The 18,291-nt window shown below is 40.4% G+C and overlaps 1 protein-coding gene across 9 annotated transcripts in view; it reads left to right on the top strand.

The window, feature by feature from the left end:
* The window catches only part of oxr1a (oxidation resistance 1a), a 188,321-nt gene that overhangs the window by 151,166 nt on the left and 18,864 nt on the right, over positions 1 to 18,291 (top strand). For all 9 annotated transcript variants that reach the window (XM_086037172.1, XM_086037171.1, XM_086037177.1 and 6 more), the window contains 3 exons: positions 7,674 to 7,826; positions 13,995 to 14,179; positions 15,484 to 16,157. In XM_086037172.1, the coding sequence (XP_085893298.1) occupies positions 7,674 to 7,826; positions 13,995 to 14,179; positions 15,484 to 16,157 (1,012 nt within the window). The remainder of the gene's footprint in view (positions 1 to 7,673; positions 7,827 to 13,994; positions 14,180 to 15,483; positions 16,158 to 18,291) is intronic.

Below are 18,291 nucleotides of genomic sequence, written 5' to 3'. Positions count from 1 at the left end.
CATGTGTTTTTCTGGATTTGGTTTTTGTTTATTTGTTTTTCATATAAAATCACTTTTTGAACCATTATTAACTCTCAAAGCTGCAGTACGCCATTTATTTAGATAGGTCTGCGAGCAACATCAGAATAAGACCAGCTCTCCCCAGAAATAATCTGTTTGAGCTCCACTATGGGTCATGGGTCTCTCGTTCACATCATTTTTTTACGTGTCTGGCTTGCGCATTTTCAAGGTACGACGATTCTCCGGTCCAGACTTCTGGCACACCAACCATGCGTAACTTGGAAATTTGTGTGTAACCAGTCCAAGAGTGGCCTTAATTTATGGATCGTGGAGTTTTAATGAGGTATGCAAATTCCATTTGGAAAATATGTCACACTTTAAATGTGAAATTAACTTGCGTAGTGGATCCCGAAGTTACAATAATCATCGCTAGTGATGTGTGTGCGGCTCATCTAACAGGCTGCGTTGAAGGAGCATGTGTTTATGCATTCTGTAGTTAATGAATTGTATTAAAGTAATTTAACCTGAATACTGTGCTCACACAGTAAATTTCGTAGCGTACATTTTCTAAAAATACTATATTTTCAGTGTAAAATTCAGTGTAAAATTTACTCTTAGAATTTTACATTGAATATTTTACCCTCAAAATTTACTATGTTTACTGGGACCTGTATAGTCTTTCTAGAGTAAATTGTACTCTACAAAATTTACTGTGCATGACTGAACGAATGTTTGGACCCGGTGCAAAACAAGTGAGTGTTGATCAAGTCATACGCTACTTGGGTTTTAGTAGTTGTTTTTGATTGGCGCTTCCAAACTCCAAGCCCCCATCACCATGCAGAAATGCTCCTCGCAGGTGAAAAAAAAAAAGACTGAACAGCTGTGAATGCTGAGAAATTATGCCTTTTCAAGCGATGCCCAGTCAGATATTTAGACCAAATAATAAACGGTAGAGCATGCTCTCATAGACGTGCAGCAATTATTCCAGGCAAAGGAAGTGTGCGTTTCCCCATCTGACGGATTGTGTGTTTTATTTGGTAGAAACCTTCTTATGATTTCAGGAAGAAACTAAATAACATCCCCGGTTTCTATTTTTGTCGCCTCAATTTTAATTATAAGCCTTTCTTACCATTTATTACAAGTGCATCCAGCAAAAATAATACAACACAGATGAATACAAGAGCTCTGAAAAGAAACTTTCAGATGCCTCTTCTTTAGTTGCCTATGAGCGTAAAAAAACGTTAAGAGTAAAAGAGGGTGTGAAAATGTCTGGCAGTGATTAAAGGGCAATGTGCCTTATTTACATATTTTTCCCGATCAGAGGAGCTTCACGTTTGTGTTTGCTGTACATGACTTTATTTTTTCGTGTACTTTTGTAATCAAATCCTGCACACGTTGAAACAGTCGGATCAGTAGTCACATCTGCTCTGCTCAAGCACAACCCCATCATGGCAAAAAAGCAACATACTGCCAGCAGTGGGCCTGGCCATTGAAAAAGGCAAGCAAACCGCGGAATCCTAAGATTCTGGACTTTATTTTCTACTGTCCATATCTTGGGTGAATAAAGGTCTGTTTTTTCTAAATGGGAATTATGTACTAGTGTGTTCACATTGTGTGTTTGTGTTTATTTCATTGAACTAAAAGACAATTGTAGCATCTCTGTAGCATGGTGCCTCCCGTCCTGTTGGTATTGGCAGCTAAAACCAGCACATCTTGCAGGCATGGATCATTGGCGAGCTGTGCATGTGCACGCATGGAGAACTGGCTGACTTTGTATCTGCGAGGCTTGCTGTCATTGGATTATTTGGCAGTCACTCGTTTGTTGGCATACTTGCTCCTTGGTCATTTGTGAAGGCTGGCGTGCCCTCTTCATCCTCATGTCGCCATACAGTTATTTACATTTGTTCATGCGCGCACACACACACAGAAGTACATCGTGGCTCATCTACTGTGACTTTCATGGTCCGGTTGTTAAGGTGTTGCTGCTCTCGTAATCTGATTGAACTATGTTGGTTGGATTATATGGGTAATTTGGCTAATTTAGCCATGGTTTAACCTCATCATATGGCTTGCACAGATTGACTATCGTGACATTGACTGTCTTATACTTGATTAAACTTTGTAGAACACAATTGATGGGTGTACAAAGTTGTTGGTGCCCCTCTGTCAATGAAGGAAAAGTACATAGTGGTCACAGAAATATTGTATCCTGTATTTGACAATAATAATAACAATAAATACCAAAATAATGAAAGTTAACCAGTGAAAATCAGAAATTGCTTGTGAATTGTGGTTCAACATATATATTTTTTATTGAATTAATTAATTAAGTCATTAATTTTTTTTTTTTTTTTACCTTTAACCCAGTAAGGCTTAAAGCACCTGGTGAAATATCCCTCTAAAACCTAAGGGCATCTTTAGAATCGCCCTCTAAAACCTGAAGTTTTCCTGGAAATTCAACACCTACGAAATAATTGATATCTGAGCCCCTGTAGCAGAGTTTGAGAGCTTAGACCTGTGGCTTTCACGCAGGCTTGAGTTTATTCTTACAACCCAAAGGGTATATCAGGAAGATATATATTTTTTAAATCAACAAACTTCACGCAAGGAAAGCCATTAAAACAAATCAAAATTGTCAAAACAAAACATTTAAAAAAGGGGGGTCAGTGCAAGAAAACTACTATTATCAATATAAAAAAAATAGTGTCTGTACAAAACAGCACGTGATGACAAATAATTTGTTGTGTTCCCTTACTATTTCAATCAAAATAAAGTATCCGTGCAAGAGAAGCACTATATAAAAAAAAAAATAATAATAATAAATTTAAAAATATAAATACATTTTAAAAAATCGAGTGGTAATTCTGTGTCAAAGCTTTGAAATCTTGGTTGACATTGTCATTGTCTACGAACATATGTCTTGAAAAAAAAAAAAAAAAAACATGACGTATCCGCTTTCCCGGCTCTAAAGAGACAAAGGTGCTAGAGCGTTCCCGGCTCTAGTGGTAGAAACACGGTTACGCGCTCCGGGCATAAATGGTTTAAAAGAAGACACGCTTGGTAAATTGGACTGCAAACAATTTTTATGCTGTCAGGTGTGCCTGTCTTGTTTTAACTCGTAGGTTCAAGGTGGAAAATCTTGGTCTCTTTTATATTTAACCATGGAGGTGGAATGCCAGGTTGAATGAGTCATTAGGAAGTGACTTGCTAGTGAAGTGGAGCCAAGAACTGCAATTGTGTAGGTGAGGTGGGTTCACTATCAGTGGTCTATGTATAAGTGGTATACTTGGTCCTCAGTTTGCAAAACTATTGACAGTAGCTGGTCTCTCAGATCAGAGATTAAACACCATCCGTCCCAACAAATTTTGATGCGTCTTTCTAGCATTTTGAGCAGCTTTTTTTTGTATTCCCTGGTTGGAGAAGGCCTGTTGTGGTTATAAGGGGTGGCCAGGCACACTGCGTCTTCCACTGACTGCCACAGTCTGAGCTGCACTGTGTGTATGTCTGTCTGTGTATGTGTCAGTATCCGCAGGCTGTTTGCCGACTGCAGCAGGAGACAATGAGGGGAAGATGCGTGGGTTAGTGTCAGTAGAACAACAGACAGTTGCTAAGGGCTATGACTCTCCAGATCTTCTTTTCTCCTTTGGCTCTTGACGCCCTCCCCAACTGGTCCAAATCCCCTTTGGCGAGAACTCCCACACACTACTCTCCAGACCTGGGCATTCCGTCTATCTGACAGACTGGTACGTCTATCCGTCACTGACGGTCCACGAATGATGGATACCAGGCCGACGAACGGCTATTTAAAATTAGTGGTGGACCATCTTATAGACAGGTAGAATTTCAGCTCCAAAGCCCGCCCCGCCCCCCCACCGGAAAAAAAGGCGAATGAAGGGTACCCACTCTGCAGACGGATGACAAATAACGGACGCTCATTTTTTTGTAAAATGCCCACCTCTGCTACTCTCAGTCTTGCTTTACTGTTTTTTGTTCTTTGTGCTCATTCGGAGCACATTTTCATTTCCTCATCGGCCAAGGAGGTTATCTTTTTATGGTCCTTTGATATCACTGCCAAGCGTAACTGTACAGAGGTGACATTATTATTGTAATCACATTTTTGATTTGCCACTTTGTCAGATTTCGTAAAACAAATACTGTAAAACTTTTTCGAGGGCTCACACATTCTTAACAAGGATTTGAATAAATGTTGGGTTACCGAAATGTACTGTATGTTGCAGGGCTGTAGTGAAGTCCACTTTTATCGAGTCTAAGTTAAGTTCAAGTCACAAAGGTCCAAGTCCAAATCCAGATGAGATCAAGAGTAAACCTTAAGACAGAAAAGACTATTTTCACGATCACAAAATTAGAGAAATTTCATTATGCTCAACGCTCTTCTTAGATGGCATGGAACCCTTTGTTTTAGTAACGGTGTGTGCAGATAAACAACAAAAATAATTTAAGAAAAAACAATGTTTCTTTATTTAATGGTGGTCGACCTCAAGGGAGAGACGCAAACCGCACCGAGCAGTGAGAGGCGGCTACAAAACAAAGCCAAACTCAAAGCTAATGAACGAACATGGAACGTGTCGCTGTGGCAGGGTTTGCTGTCATTGTGGCTAACATCAGTACTAGTGGTAGATAAAACCAAATTTTATAACCCCACTGTTGGCTGAAATGACTGAAAAAAAAAAAAAAAAAGACTGAATGCTTTGCCTCTCACTGTTAGGTTAACCAATCGGATGGCTTGCTGCCCGGTAGATATGGTTACCGTCAATTTCGGTCTATTTTGATCATTTGAAAAACTTTGTTTCAAGTTTCTTTTGAATGAGGACATACGGGGCGGGGGCCGACAATGTTTATGAATATGCCTGGCGGGCCGGAAGGGTACCCAGGTCAAGGGTGGAGGGTTGCGGCTGGACGGGCAAAAAAGGGTCAAGTGCCCAGCTCTGATTTTAACCTCCTCACCTCCTCCCCATGGCACAGTGCTTTGTAGTATAGTGTTTGTAAGGCTGTCAGTCTTATGACAAGGTGCCTATAGTAGTTTTTAGTGGCATCTCATTTACATGGTTTGAATCCTTTTCTGGTGTTCTCCACAATTCCATGTTCAACATTTATATTGTGGAGCATCAGAGATATGATGTTTCACTCTCTCTACATCGGTTTCAGTGTGGTAAGCTCGGCTGTTTGCACTATCCTGGCTAGGGTTTTTGGCTTGGACACTTCATCAAGGAAAATGTATCTGTCATACTGAACTTAAATACAGATTTTAGTTGAGTAAATTGATGGTGACGGCGGGATCTTTTTCATTTGAGAGATTTGTTGTCGTTAGCTGAGGGAAGGAATGAAACGCTAAACAATTTCACCATTGAACTCTGATAAAAATTTCAGTTACCAGAAAATCCGTTTGACCTTTTTGAAATTTAATTATCCTTACCGTATTCAGCACCTGTTGCAGTTCTATGTAATGGGTAAACATGGCGGAAGAAATGAAGTGACATCAATCAAGATTTCAGCATTTGAACAGCATTGTGATAACACAGATAACACTGATTCATCTTCACCACCTGACTGAATCAGTTTTAAGAAGATGTTGTGCCAATTTTCCTTTGTTCTAGGATTTAACTTCCCCCTTCACTTATTTAGTGCAGTACCTGTCTTCCTGTCCTAAATTCTGTTCTCTTCAGTAAGGGGTTTTCCAGTCTTGCTCATACTTGCAGAAGTCTTTTTTTGTCATTTGCTAAAATTATCACCATGTGGTACACCTTTTTGCCATTATTATTCCATTATTCCTTTTGGCGTTTTTAAAGTTTTTTTCTGTCTTCGGCATCAATTAATCTATCTAGTTCTGTTTTTTAAACCCATGCATCTATTCCTAACAGCTTGCATTTTTATTCCTAACATCATCAGAACATCTTACCTGTTATATCAAGTTTAGGCAGCTTTTAAAATAAGTGACTTTTAAAATGGTGGTATACCATCAAACCGGTAACTAGCCCATGTCAATTTGTCTGTGTTCCCTGCAATGAGCTGGCATCCAGTCCAGGGTGTAACCCACCTCTTGCCCGAAGCTAGCTGGGATAGGATTCAGCACACCCACGACCCTAATGAGGATAAGCAGCATAGAAAACGGTTGGGTGGATGGATGGATGGATGGAGGGATGGAGGGATGGAGGGATGGATGGATGGATACAAAAATATATTGTCACTTGTTTTCACACATTACAGGCCTTTTTCCCCTAATTTGTCAGTGAATGATGTACAGTATAAATCTTAATGCCAAAATTCTGGCAAGTGCAGGAGATGCATATCTATCAAGGTGAGCAATTTGGGATTGATTCAAATTAAGATACTTTGCCCTTGGCAGCTGTCTCTGTGCTGCTGATTCCTCTTCCTGTTTCTGCTTTATTGTCAAGGCACTTTAATGTCTTCCGTATCCCTGTATTGCCAATCTGTCACTCTTCGTTGTACAGTTTTTCAAGGTAATTTTAAGTCACAGTTGTTTAGTCATTCAGCTCCATCCTCCAAAATGGTGCTTAGACGATTGTCATTGGGCAATTAATTCAGACACCCCTCATTCACTGTCTCCCTGTGGCACAGACATTGTATGCAAACAAAAAACAAATGTACCTTCTTTTTCAGCCCAACTGACATAGCAACTGTGCCAGATTTCAGAATTACAGTTCAATGTCATAGGGATGTGCAAGTGGCAGCATGCGGCCCACGGCCACACGGTGGCCCCTTGATTAATTTCCTGCTTTATTTATTCATTCATTCATTCATCCATTTATTTATCTATTTATTTGTTTATTTATTTATAGAAACCCAAACAATTCTTCAAAAAATGCTGAGAAACATTCAATATACGTTTTTCACAAGGAAATGGCGTAAATATCCCAGAAAATTTGGGAAAAATAAAAATATGGAAAAAAAAAAAAAAAAGTGTCATAATTTTTCTGAATCAATGTGTTGTGTGTAGATGTGTGTTTATTCCATTTTGGGATGGAGCCGTAACATAACAAAATGTGGAAAAAGTGAAACGGTGTGACTACTTTCCCGATACTGTCTTTTGTCTATCAACAGTAGAAATAATATGGAATTTACTTTATTTTTCAACAATTTCTTTAAATGTATTTTTGTAAAGTCATTAAGTTGATTTGTGTTGAATTAATTTTGAGTTGGATATTTAGTCTTTTTGTATTACTGTATGTTGGTCGATAAATGTGAGGCATGTGTGTCAAGAAACACTTTACTTCGCATGAGGGCATGTTCATTCTAAATAACATTCCAAGGGATCAAATTATGGAAAAGTAGAAAAATGTTAACCGAATTAAAACGGTGAATTTCATGTGTACTGGAGGCAGAAAAATATCATCCTGTAGATAGATAGTTAATATACTACTTAGAGACTCAACTGCATTAGTTTGATCAAATAAGACACAAATTAGTTACACCATGTGCTTCCAAGTGGAACAAACTTTCCGTGTTTGTCAGTGCATATTATCGTATGACTTTATTTTCTGAATGAATTGGTTTTTTTAACCAGGATACAGTGGAACATCTTAAATGTTTGTACTTTTGCTCTCATTTGAAAATTAATTTTGTGAGACCCAGTTCACAAATAATTATTGTGCCTTCTTTTCTCTTTGCGCCCATGATTCCGTTGATGCCCACAGGATTCAGATGGACCCTCCAGACCAGAGGCTGTTCTCCCCCCTGTGTTTTCTGCTCTACGTCAATCCAGAGTGGTGTCATCCACCTCCGAGGAGGAAGAGGCCCTTACAGAGAAGTTCCTGAAGATCAACTGCAAGTACATAACTGATGGAAAGGTAAGACTGTCTCTATGGTGGCATAAGATGTTAAGTTAATCATACAAATATTAAAACATTTAAGGAAGAAACCTGAAGTACTTAACTTTTATATTTAGAAGAAGTGTTGCATATTGATATTTATGTTTCATAATTATTGTGAGAACTCATCAACATGATCAGTGTCATATAAATGGATGTCATTAATTATTAATAACAACATATAGTACTAAAAACATTAAGGGTAATTTCAGAAATGTATATCAAACTTGTAGCCCTTTGCATTAATCAGTACCCATTAAAAGTAGCTCTCAGATTCAAAAGGTTGGTGACCCTTGTTACAGAATATGTCAAAGAAGCGGGTGCATTTGAGGAACGTTGAAGTCGGTCGGTGAACTCTTTCGTTTTTTTTCCCCCCCAACTTCTCAACTCTGACCTTTCTATTCTATACCTTCACATTCTAGTGCACTTTTCCTCGTCGGAAGTCGGAAAAGTCCGACTTCACACCTCCTTGAATGGACGATTAGCTTCAAGACAAAGCAAGATGCAAACACTTACCTCTGTATATGTGACGCATGAACATATCATGAAAGTCAAACCCCCCGCGCTTCTTCACTAGCAATCAAGCAAGTGCTACATTTCAGGCAGTAATGCTGTTATCAACCTCTGTGGCACATGACAGTGGCAAACACACATGCCCCACACTCCCACATTGACAACTTAGATGAATATAATTATCTGAGGCCAGCGCTAATAACACTGTTAGCGTTCATTTTTGCTAACATGCAGATCTGGTTACCTTTTTGACGTAATAATGCTTTGTCCACAGCGTCAAAGTGGTTCTAGTTGCCAAGTCATTAGTCCTAGATACATCAATCCGATGTCGGGCGTCAGTGAGCGTCAGGGCGTCTGTTTGCGCCGTCTGATTAATGTAGCGAACACCGTCGTAACATGAGACCTTATCAGGAAGCGTCTGGTGGGTGTTTCAGCATGTTAAATTGGCGTCGTGAGTCGTGACATTTGGTCAATCTGATTGGCTGTTAGCTAGCGAATCAGCGCACGGAGCACGAACGGGAAATGACAAGTGCGGACAAACAGCGAGCACGCCTTTTCTGCCTTAATCTTCTTACAAGTACAAGAGCGAGGGTTGACAATGGAAGTATTTCACGACACTGTGTCAAGAACGTGAGGGTTTGCTTCGTGTGGAAGTTCATCATGAGCGAAAAATATAGCTGAATGCATTGTTTACGTTTTTATAATCCGCCCCCGGCCAATAGCTTTCCAGTTAGCTTTTTCTCACCATGAGGAATAGTGACTACCGCTACCGATGGTATGGAGGGGTATTACTTGTCACGCATGCGCAGAAGGTACTTTAATGGTCACGGTCGCCGTCTGTCATTATGGTGTATTTTTCCAGCGTGACGTACCGACAGTTGGCCCGACGCCACATGGTGTAAGCGTCGGTCACAGTTGGCCAACATCAGATTGGTCTATCTAAGCCTATTGGCTGAGACACTTGTCATTGAAGTGGTTATGTGTAACTGCTCATCCACATACACATTTTCAGAACGAGACCGTTAACTAAAGATTTACTTGGTCATTTAAGTTCACACATGATGGATGAGCAGGCACTCCAGAGGCCCAACTTGGTATACAAACATTAAAAAGTCAATTTTCCATAATATGTCCCCTTTAATTCGAACAACTTTGAATTCTTTCAATGAATTTGACAGACTTCAGCTATCAACTGCCCGCATGCCTGTAAGCATGTGTGTGTTGGAGACAGCTTTCTTTGTCAGACACACACAAAGATCCATGGTATTGAACCACTGCTGATTCACTTTCAGTTTGCAAATCAATGTATTTAAGTGGTAAGCATCAATAGTCAATAACTTACTACTAGTCAGAGCTGGGCACTTTACCCTTTTTTGTGGGTCCGGCCACGACCCACCACCCTTGACCTGGGTACCCTTCTGGCCGCGACCCCCCGCCCTTATACATGAAAATTTTCCCACCCAACCGCCCCCCCACACCAAAAAAAAAAAAGTGTCCATGATTGACGCCGCCGCGGGAGAGATGCTAACGGCAGAGGCTTTTTAAAGGATCATTAGCTGGCCAATTTACTATTCAAACCCGCTGTGGACACGCTTCAAAATGCGCCATGGTACTTTACTACTTACCCAACTGCGTGTGCTTACTTCCATTGTTGGTTTTGTCGTATTGTATTATTATTTGGGTCCAACAGATGGCCAGAAGTCGCAGTCACCTTTACTAGTCAAAGTTACTTATTTATTTTCCACACTTCCTCTCCTTCACGGCCTTCAAAATAAAAGCACAACAGCAAACCACTATACACAGCAGGTTTGCTACGGCATAATTCCGGAAGTAGGGAAGACGCCAGAAGAAGTGCATGAACTCCACCTTGATGTGCCAGCGTCATACTTGAGTGCTGCGCGCAGCTTAATATACTCCCGGACACAAGTTGTTTTGAAACAGTTACGTTCCAAGTCGGGGGTCGTCGCTTCAAAAAGACAGCGACAACAATGGACATCGTGCCTGCTACAATCATAGAGGGACTGAGATGACTAGATGATGCATTTAATTTTATTGCCAAACTAGTTTGCTTTGCAGCAGCAACGAGCTGCGTGCTGCATCCTCTCTCTCCTCTCCGTATGGGAAACTGTATGCCATCGCAACATGTGACATAATCACATCATCACATTTTATTTATATAGCACTTTTCATACATAAAAATGCAACTCAAAGTGCTTTAAAACATTCAAAGCAAAACATAGAATTATCTTCAATCAAAAGAAAAGATAAATTATTTAAAAGTTGTTGAAAGCCAAACTAAAAAGGTGTGTCTTGAGCTTCCTCTTAAAAATATCAACAGTCTCTGCAGACCTGACATCCTCTGGCAGGCTATTCCAAAGGTGAGGACCAAAATGGCTGAATGCAGCCTCGCCATGCATTTTGGTCCTCACCCTTGGAATAAATAAAAGGCCGGCGCCAGAGGACCTCAGGATCCGCGAGGGCTGGTATGATAAAAGCAAATCAGATAAATAAGATGGCCCAAGACCATTAACACATTTATAAACTAATAAAAGTACTTTAAAATCGATCCTGAAACACACAGGGAGCCAATGCAGCAATTTCAAAACTGGCGTAATGTGCTCCCGCCCTCTGGTTCTCGTCAGCACCCGAGCGGCTGAATTCTGCAGTAGTTGCAGTGGTGAAATGCTCTTTTTCGGGAGGCCAGAGAGCAGGGCATTACAGTAATCTAAACGACAGGAAATAAAGGCATGCATCAGCACTTCCGTGTTAGCCTGAGAGAGAAACGGGCGGACTCTGGCGATATTCTTAAGGTGATAAAAACCAATCTTGGTTACATTTTTAATATGAGGAATAAAACTGAGCTCAGAGTCAAAAATGACGCCAAGGTTCTTCACACAGTGTGAGGGATTAAAAATGTGTAGTTTTGGTAAAAGCTTCTCTCTCTGACCTTCGGGACCGATAACTAAGACCTCAGTCTTGTCCTCATTGAGCTGTAGGAAATTATCTGCCATCCATGACTTGATATCTAAAATGCAATTTAAAAGGGTATCAATGGGTCCTGTGTCATCAGGAGACACGGCAATATACAGCTGCGTGTCATCAGCATAGCTGTGAAAGCTGATGCCGTGTCCCCTGATGACATCCCCGAGGGGAAGCATATAAAGATTAAAAAGTAAGGGGCCTAAAATCGAACCTTGAGGAACCCCACATTTAATTTCATGAGTTTTAGAGGAACAAGTATCCATACTTACAAAGAAATATCGGTCTGTGAGATAGGAATAAAACCAGTCAAAAACAGTACCAGAGATGCCCACTAGATTTTTAAGTCTATTTAATAAAATTTGGTGATCTACTGTATCAAAAGCAGCGCTTAGATCCAGTAGCACCAAGACTGTGAGTTTTCTCACGTCTGCAGTGCACCTAATATCATTTAAGATCCTTAAAAGAGCAGTCTCCGTACTGTGGTTCATCCTAAAACCAGATTGATATTTCTCCAAAATATTATTTGTATTTAAAAAATGATTCAACTGGATGAAAACCAGTTTTTCTAAAATCTTACTTAAAAACGGTAAGTTGGATACGGGTCTGTAGTTATTAAAAACGCTCGGGTCAGAACCGCTCTTCTTCAGAAGGGGCTTCACCACCGCCGTTTTAAAGGCAGCTGGGAAGACGCCTGTCTGAAGAGAGCAATTGACTATATTTAAAATTTGTTCTTCAAAAAATCCATAAAATGTCTTAAAAAGAAATGTGGGAATTGGATCCAAAAGGCAGGTTGTTGGGTTTACCTGGGAGAAAACTCGAACAAGTGTCCTTGCATCAACCAGGGCAAAACTTTCCAGTGTTTCCTCATGTAAATATGATTGTCCGGGTTTATTAAAACTTGTGTTTTGACGGGCTAAAAGACTGGATCTTATGTCATCGATTTTACTTCTGAAGTGGTCTGCAAAGTCCTCACAGAGAGCATCTGTTGGTCTCTGTGGGGACTTATTAAAATCAGAACTAGTTAAAAGTTCAAAGGTGGAGAAGAGAACCCTGGGGTTGTTTTTATTGACTGTAATGAGGTTTGAGAAATAGGAAGATCTTGCCAGTTTTACTGTTTTATTGTAAGATTTCAGTTGTTCGCATAAAATTTCATAGTGTACTGTAAGTTTACTTTTTCTCCACCTCCTCTCTGCACTCCTGCATTTTCTCTTTGATATTTTGATAGCATTGTTTCTCCACGGGGGTACAGTCTTTGTTTTTGTTGTTTTAATTAAAAGTGGAGCTACTGAATCTAATGATGATTTAAGATGTAGGTTAAAATTGTCAACAATAAGATCACAGGGTGCAGGTAAAATGTCAGCAGGAGTGTTTTTTAAGATCTCGATAAAATTTGCTGCCACCTCAGAAGATAGGTAGCGTTTCTTCACTGTTCTGACCGGGACTGCTAGATGGTTAAAACTGGCGATGTTAAAATAGACACAGTAGTGGTCTGACACTGCCAAGTCAACAACAGAGGACACACCAGCAGACAAGCCATAGGTTATAACCAAATCCAGGGTGTGTCCTCTGTTGTGAGTTGGCTGCAAGACGTGCTGTTTAAAATCCAAGCAGTTTAAAAGGTTTGAAAAATCTCTGGATAGTGGGTCCGAGATGTTGTCCATGTGTATATTAAAATCGCCAGTTATTAATATTCTGTTATAACTGGAATATAAAATGGATAAGAATTCTGAAAATTCTGTAATAAAAGAAGTGGAATGATGGGGAGGTCTATAGACGGTAATGCAGAGAATAGGGGGACTGCTAAAAACAAAGGCATGGTGTTCAAACGATAAATAGCTGCTAAAAATGATCTCCTTTGATAAAAGAGTATTAATAAAAATTGATGCAGTCCCGCCTCCTCTTTTGCCATCCCTTGTAGAAAATAAAAAGTTAAAATTCGGTGGGCAAGCCTCGTTGAGAGCAACTGGAGCATCTGTACCAAGCCATGTCTCAGACAAAAGTATACCATGTAAATTATTGTCTAAAATCAGGTCGTTTATGATAAAAGTTTTGTTTAAAAGGGAGCGCACGTTCAGCACGGCCAGATTAATTATTGTGCTGGACGTGCGCTCATGGTGGTACGAATGAGCAGTATTAACATATACTAGATTACCACTGTTAAAATGGACCGATCAGAGCAGCAACATTTCCTGATGTGTGCGTGGCATGTGTCGCAGACCTGTTGCCAACAGCACAATATGTCAGTCCTGTGAATCAATGCGGCAGTTGTTGCTCGCGCCGAGGCGGGAGTAGAAAGAAGCCTAAAAAGAAGCCTTTCACTGAGTAGGCTGAGATTAAATTTGGCCGCCTCGCGGCCACGTCAAACACATGAGGGCCGATTAGTGGGCCGGACTAAAATCCACTTCCGGCCATGCTTAGTCCAGCCATTTTTAAAAAATTGGGGTTTTATTTATCTTTAGTGATAAATAAAATCGTAACTTTATCCTTCTATACATTGAAACATTTATACGATTGCTCCTGGTGAAAGTGAGACTACACTTTTCTGTCTGTAAGCAGAGACATAGAGACATAGAGAACGGTAATGCAGAGTTATAATCGCAGCCAGACACAGCTCCTCACAGATCCTACTTTCTTCCTTTTGCCTTTTTTCAGGGTTCAGTAAGTGGGGTATTGCTGGTGACCCCCAACAACATCATGTTTGATCCTCACCGGATGGACCCTCTGGTTCAGGCTCATGGATGCGAGGAGTATGGTATCATGTGTCCTCTGGAAGAGGTCCAATCTGCTGCCATCTTTAAAGAGATTACTGACCCCAAGATCAGAGAGACTGTGCCTGAGTAAGAGAGCTAAAACACATCTCACACACAATCTGAATCGATTATAAAAGGAAGAAAATGTTCATGCTATGAGCGACCACTTACTGCAAATGTAATTTATATTGTTATTTTTTAAAAGACCATCTGAAGTCATTTTTACTGTTACCTTAAACAAGATGACTGATTCGAGACAAGTTCTTTTTCAGTGTTATTTCAGCCCAAAAGAAAATCAACCAAATCTCCCTCAAATATTTTGCCTAACTTTTTTTTTTAAAGGATAACTTCACCAAGATGAAACTTGGTATGGTCGACTGTTATGAATTTGTTTTATTTAGTCTTCATGCTTCAAAACTGGGGAGCATTTCTATTATTACGATTAAGAGCTCCACTGATAACGTGCTTGAGGTGATTGAGGGCAAAGGTCGTATAATGCACGTGTTTAAATGCCACATGCTGCTACTTTTACCTTTTTGTTTTGGTTAGATCTAAATTAAAAGAGGTATCTTTTGTCACTATTCCGGCCGGCCCCTATATATAATGTGACTGCTATGCTCATTCTTATGGTTCACACATTTTTTTCCTGTTTCACATCACCCCCAACTCTGACACACTTAGAAATGTAAGCAAAATTGTTCTAATCAATGTTATTCTCTTGTTGCACCCACAGTCTGATTGCATCAGAAACCAATTGACAGTTTAATTCTTTTCCCGTGTTTACCAAAATAAGAATGAAAATGCAATTATACCAGGGTTAATTAAGTATGCCTTCACCTTCCTACGCTTTGGTTGTTGCTCTGTATACAGAAGAAATTCGCCACCTCTGTGGAATTACTTGTTTCCTCCCACAGAATCGTCTGTTTTTCTTTTGCTTCAGTTGGATTGTTTTTAAGTTACAAGATTGTCCAAGCCTGAATTATGCAAGGATAAATATAGTGTTGGAGCCCAGTGGAGTCTTTTGCTTTTTTTTTTTTTTTTTCCCTGTGCTGGCAGAATGGTCTGACCAGTGCTGTATTTAGCTGGTAGGGAGTCACTGCCCATGGAGCAGTTATTATGCTGGCAATCTGTCTCTTTGACTCTCCCTCCTCTCAGGAATAGTGCAATTCTGTCCTGTATGTTGTATCTAGTGTACTGGTTACATAGATGCTTTGACAATAACTAGACAATCTCCACTACACATAACAATATATACCACATCTATGTGCCAAGTGCTCTTTATCACTTGGTGAACTATGGTGTTTAAAAAAAAAAAAAAAACATAAGTCATTAGGGCATTAGTATTTCTTGATAAATGCTGATGCATCATTTCACACCGTTTATCTTTCCAGTGACCTAGAGCCTCTGCCGTCTGAGAGACATCCTTCCCAGCAGAAGGACCCAGAGCAGATCCAAAGAGACCCAGGGGCCAATGACAGTGGCAGCACTGCCCCGCGCAGCACAGAGGGCTCTATTTCAGAAGATGTCTTCACGGAGTCTGAGCTGTCCCCCATCAGGGAGGAAGAGCAAGTGTCCAGTGAGGATGTCTGTCTGGACAAGTCCTCTTGCGCCTCTGTAGAGTCTGTGCAAACCGTGACCCAGGAGGAGCCCACTAGCTCACAGGCCCCAGGCAGTGACCACAGCTCAGTCAGCCATCCTGAAGAGCCTCCAGCAGCAAAGGCCGCCGCCACAGTAATGGATAATCCTTCAGACACTGCCGCAGAAAAGACTACTCAGTCCCCATTGGGATACAAGCAGCACAGTGAAGAGAAGCCACCAAGCACACCCACTACCAGCACCATCACTAGCCAGGCCCTACGCTCCAGCAGTAGCAGAAGCACTTCTTGTCCAGGGTCCCAAAGCGCAGCCTCCCCTCTTGACACAGACACCCTTTCTGCCACAGCCACTCCACTGGGGGATGCCAATGAGGGGACTGAAGCCTCCAAAACAGACTCTATGCAACAAGGGGCAGTGGAGAAAGATCCTGTGGAACAAGGACAAAAGGCCAGCACACAGAATTCACAGGGTAAACACTTTTGTTTTGTTTTGTTTTGCTTTTTTTCAAAACAGCTAAACTGTGGCGCAACACTATTCTTTGGTCAAGTATCGAAATTTCAGACTTTTTAGGCTAGTATCAAATGAGCAGTTAATCATAATCTGTTTAAAAAGCTTGTGTGTGATGTTTTGAAAGCATGTTTTTCAGTAATAGAGACTCTTGTCTTTCTGTTTCAGTTGTGTTCTGGTGTTAGTAAGGAGATGGTAACTTGCCAAAGATGGGCTTCAAACTCTTAACAGCAAATATTTGAAGTGCATCAGTTTGCCTGAAAATAATAATAATGATTAAGAGTGCCACTGCCACCAAGTGTCGCGGATGTGCAATTTATTCTAGTATGGCAAAAAAAGAGCATATCCCCCAGGGTCACATGCATCCACACCCAGCCACCTAGCCACACAGCGCCTCGGCCCTCCCCAAATGGGCCCACTCCACTATTTGAGAAGGCCTTGTGTAATTCAAGTTACTTACTACTTTTAAGTTACTTTTAGCATGATTATAGCATCCATATAGTGCTTTTTCAATGTGTCTTTACTGTACATGTATGTTTTCTATGGCATACTATACTATAAAGTTTTACCGTTTTACCAAGTATTACTACAGTACCAGATTGTAGATTAAAGATTCAAATTCACAACAATTCAACCACAGGTACTGTATGTCTAATCACCATCCCAAAAATTAGTGTGTTCTCTGTTACAGAAAAAAAACTTTCTTTGCAGATTGTATTCATTTTCGTTGCGCACTGCACACACCTATAGACAACCACTACACTACAGAAAGCAGTAGAATAAAAGCAATTACAATAGTATGTTATACTTTACATTATGAAAATGTTTCATGTGCAAATGAAAAATTAAATTACATTTAAAAACTGCTCTTTAATTTATGAGTTTTAATAATTTTCTAATAATTGAAGCATTTGTATAAAACCATACTCTCCAAACCAAAATTATAATGAAACAAAGTGTATTTTTTGATGAACAAAATAGATGTGGCCTGAAGCTATCCATTGTCATTTGATTTGGAGCCCACTGCCCAGTCATGCACATCCAGAGCATTTGGGATTCGGCAAGGGAAGTATGCAACTTTTATGTCGCTTCTAGGTTCATGTGGCTGTTCGGGTTATTGCCTCAGATTGCATGGATCGGCCCTTTTTGATTTAAAGAGGCATAGCTAAAATAGTGTTGTGCATCTATCTGGGGTTAATACAACCGGACGTTTGGTGTTTGTGAGCTACAAACTCAAGTGGGTCACTATTCTCATGTGGGGATGCATTCTGATGCCCGCTCTGAACTGTTGTATCTCGAGCTGTCTGCTTGTGATCAAATCACGGATGATGTATGCCAGGTCGGAACAGAGCCTCAATATGACTCATTTGGTGCTATATTAACCACCATAGCTGGACTCTGCTAAACAGCAATTTTCACACATTTTCCTCCCTAGGAAGAAACAAACCTGCCTGGCAGCTATCCTGCAAAAGGCGTCAACAATTTAAGGACATAGTCAGGTCCATAAATATTTGGACATTGACACATTTTTTAGCATTCCAGCACTGTACAATACCATAATGGATTTGAAATGAAACAATCAAGATGTACTGTAAGTGCAGACTGTGAGCTTTAATGTGAGGGTATTTACATTCAAATCAGGTGAACGGTGTAGGAATTACAACACTTATATGTTCCTCCACCTTTTTAAGTGACCAAAAATAATTGGATAATTATTGTTTCATGTATTGTGCTTCAAAAACAGGAAGGCCAGATTATAGAGTTTGCCAAGAAACATCTGAAAGAGCCCGTATAGTTCTGGAACAACATCTTATGGAGAGATGAGACAAAGATCAACTTGTACAAAGTACCAAAATGATGGAAAGCGAAAAGTATGGAGAAGTGAAGGAACTCCTCAAGATGCAAAGCATACCATCTCCATCTCATCAGTGAAGCATGGTGGTGGTAGGTTAATGGCGTGGGCGTGTTTGGCTGCCAGTGCAAGTGGATCTCTTATCCTCTTATATTTTTTAATGTGACTGCTGACAAAAGCAGCAAATAGGAATTCTGAAGTGTTTCGGGCACTTCTAGTGGCTCATATTCAGCCAAATGCTTCA

The sequence above is a fragment of the Filicampus tigris genome, chromosome 8, assembly GCF_054856515.1.
Source record: "Filicampus tigris isolate MCC_2025a chromosome 8, RoL_Ftig_1.0, whole genome shotgun sequence".
In the NCBI taxonomy this organism is placed as follows: domain Eukaryota; kingdom Metazoa; phylum Chordata; class Actinopteri; order Syngnathiformes; family Syngnathidae; genus Filicampus; species Filicampus tigris.
The sequence above is the reverse complement of the archived record's forward strand: the minus strand, read 5'-3'. Positions and strand labels throughout refer to the sequence as shown.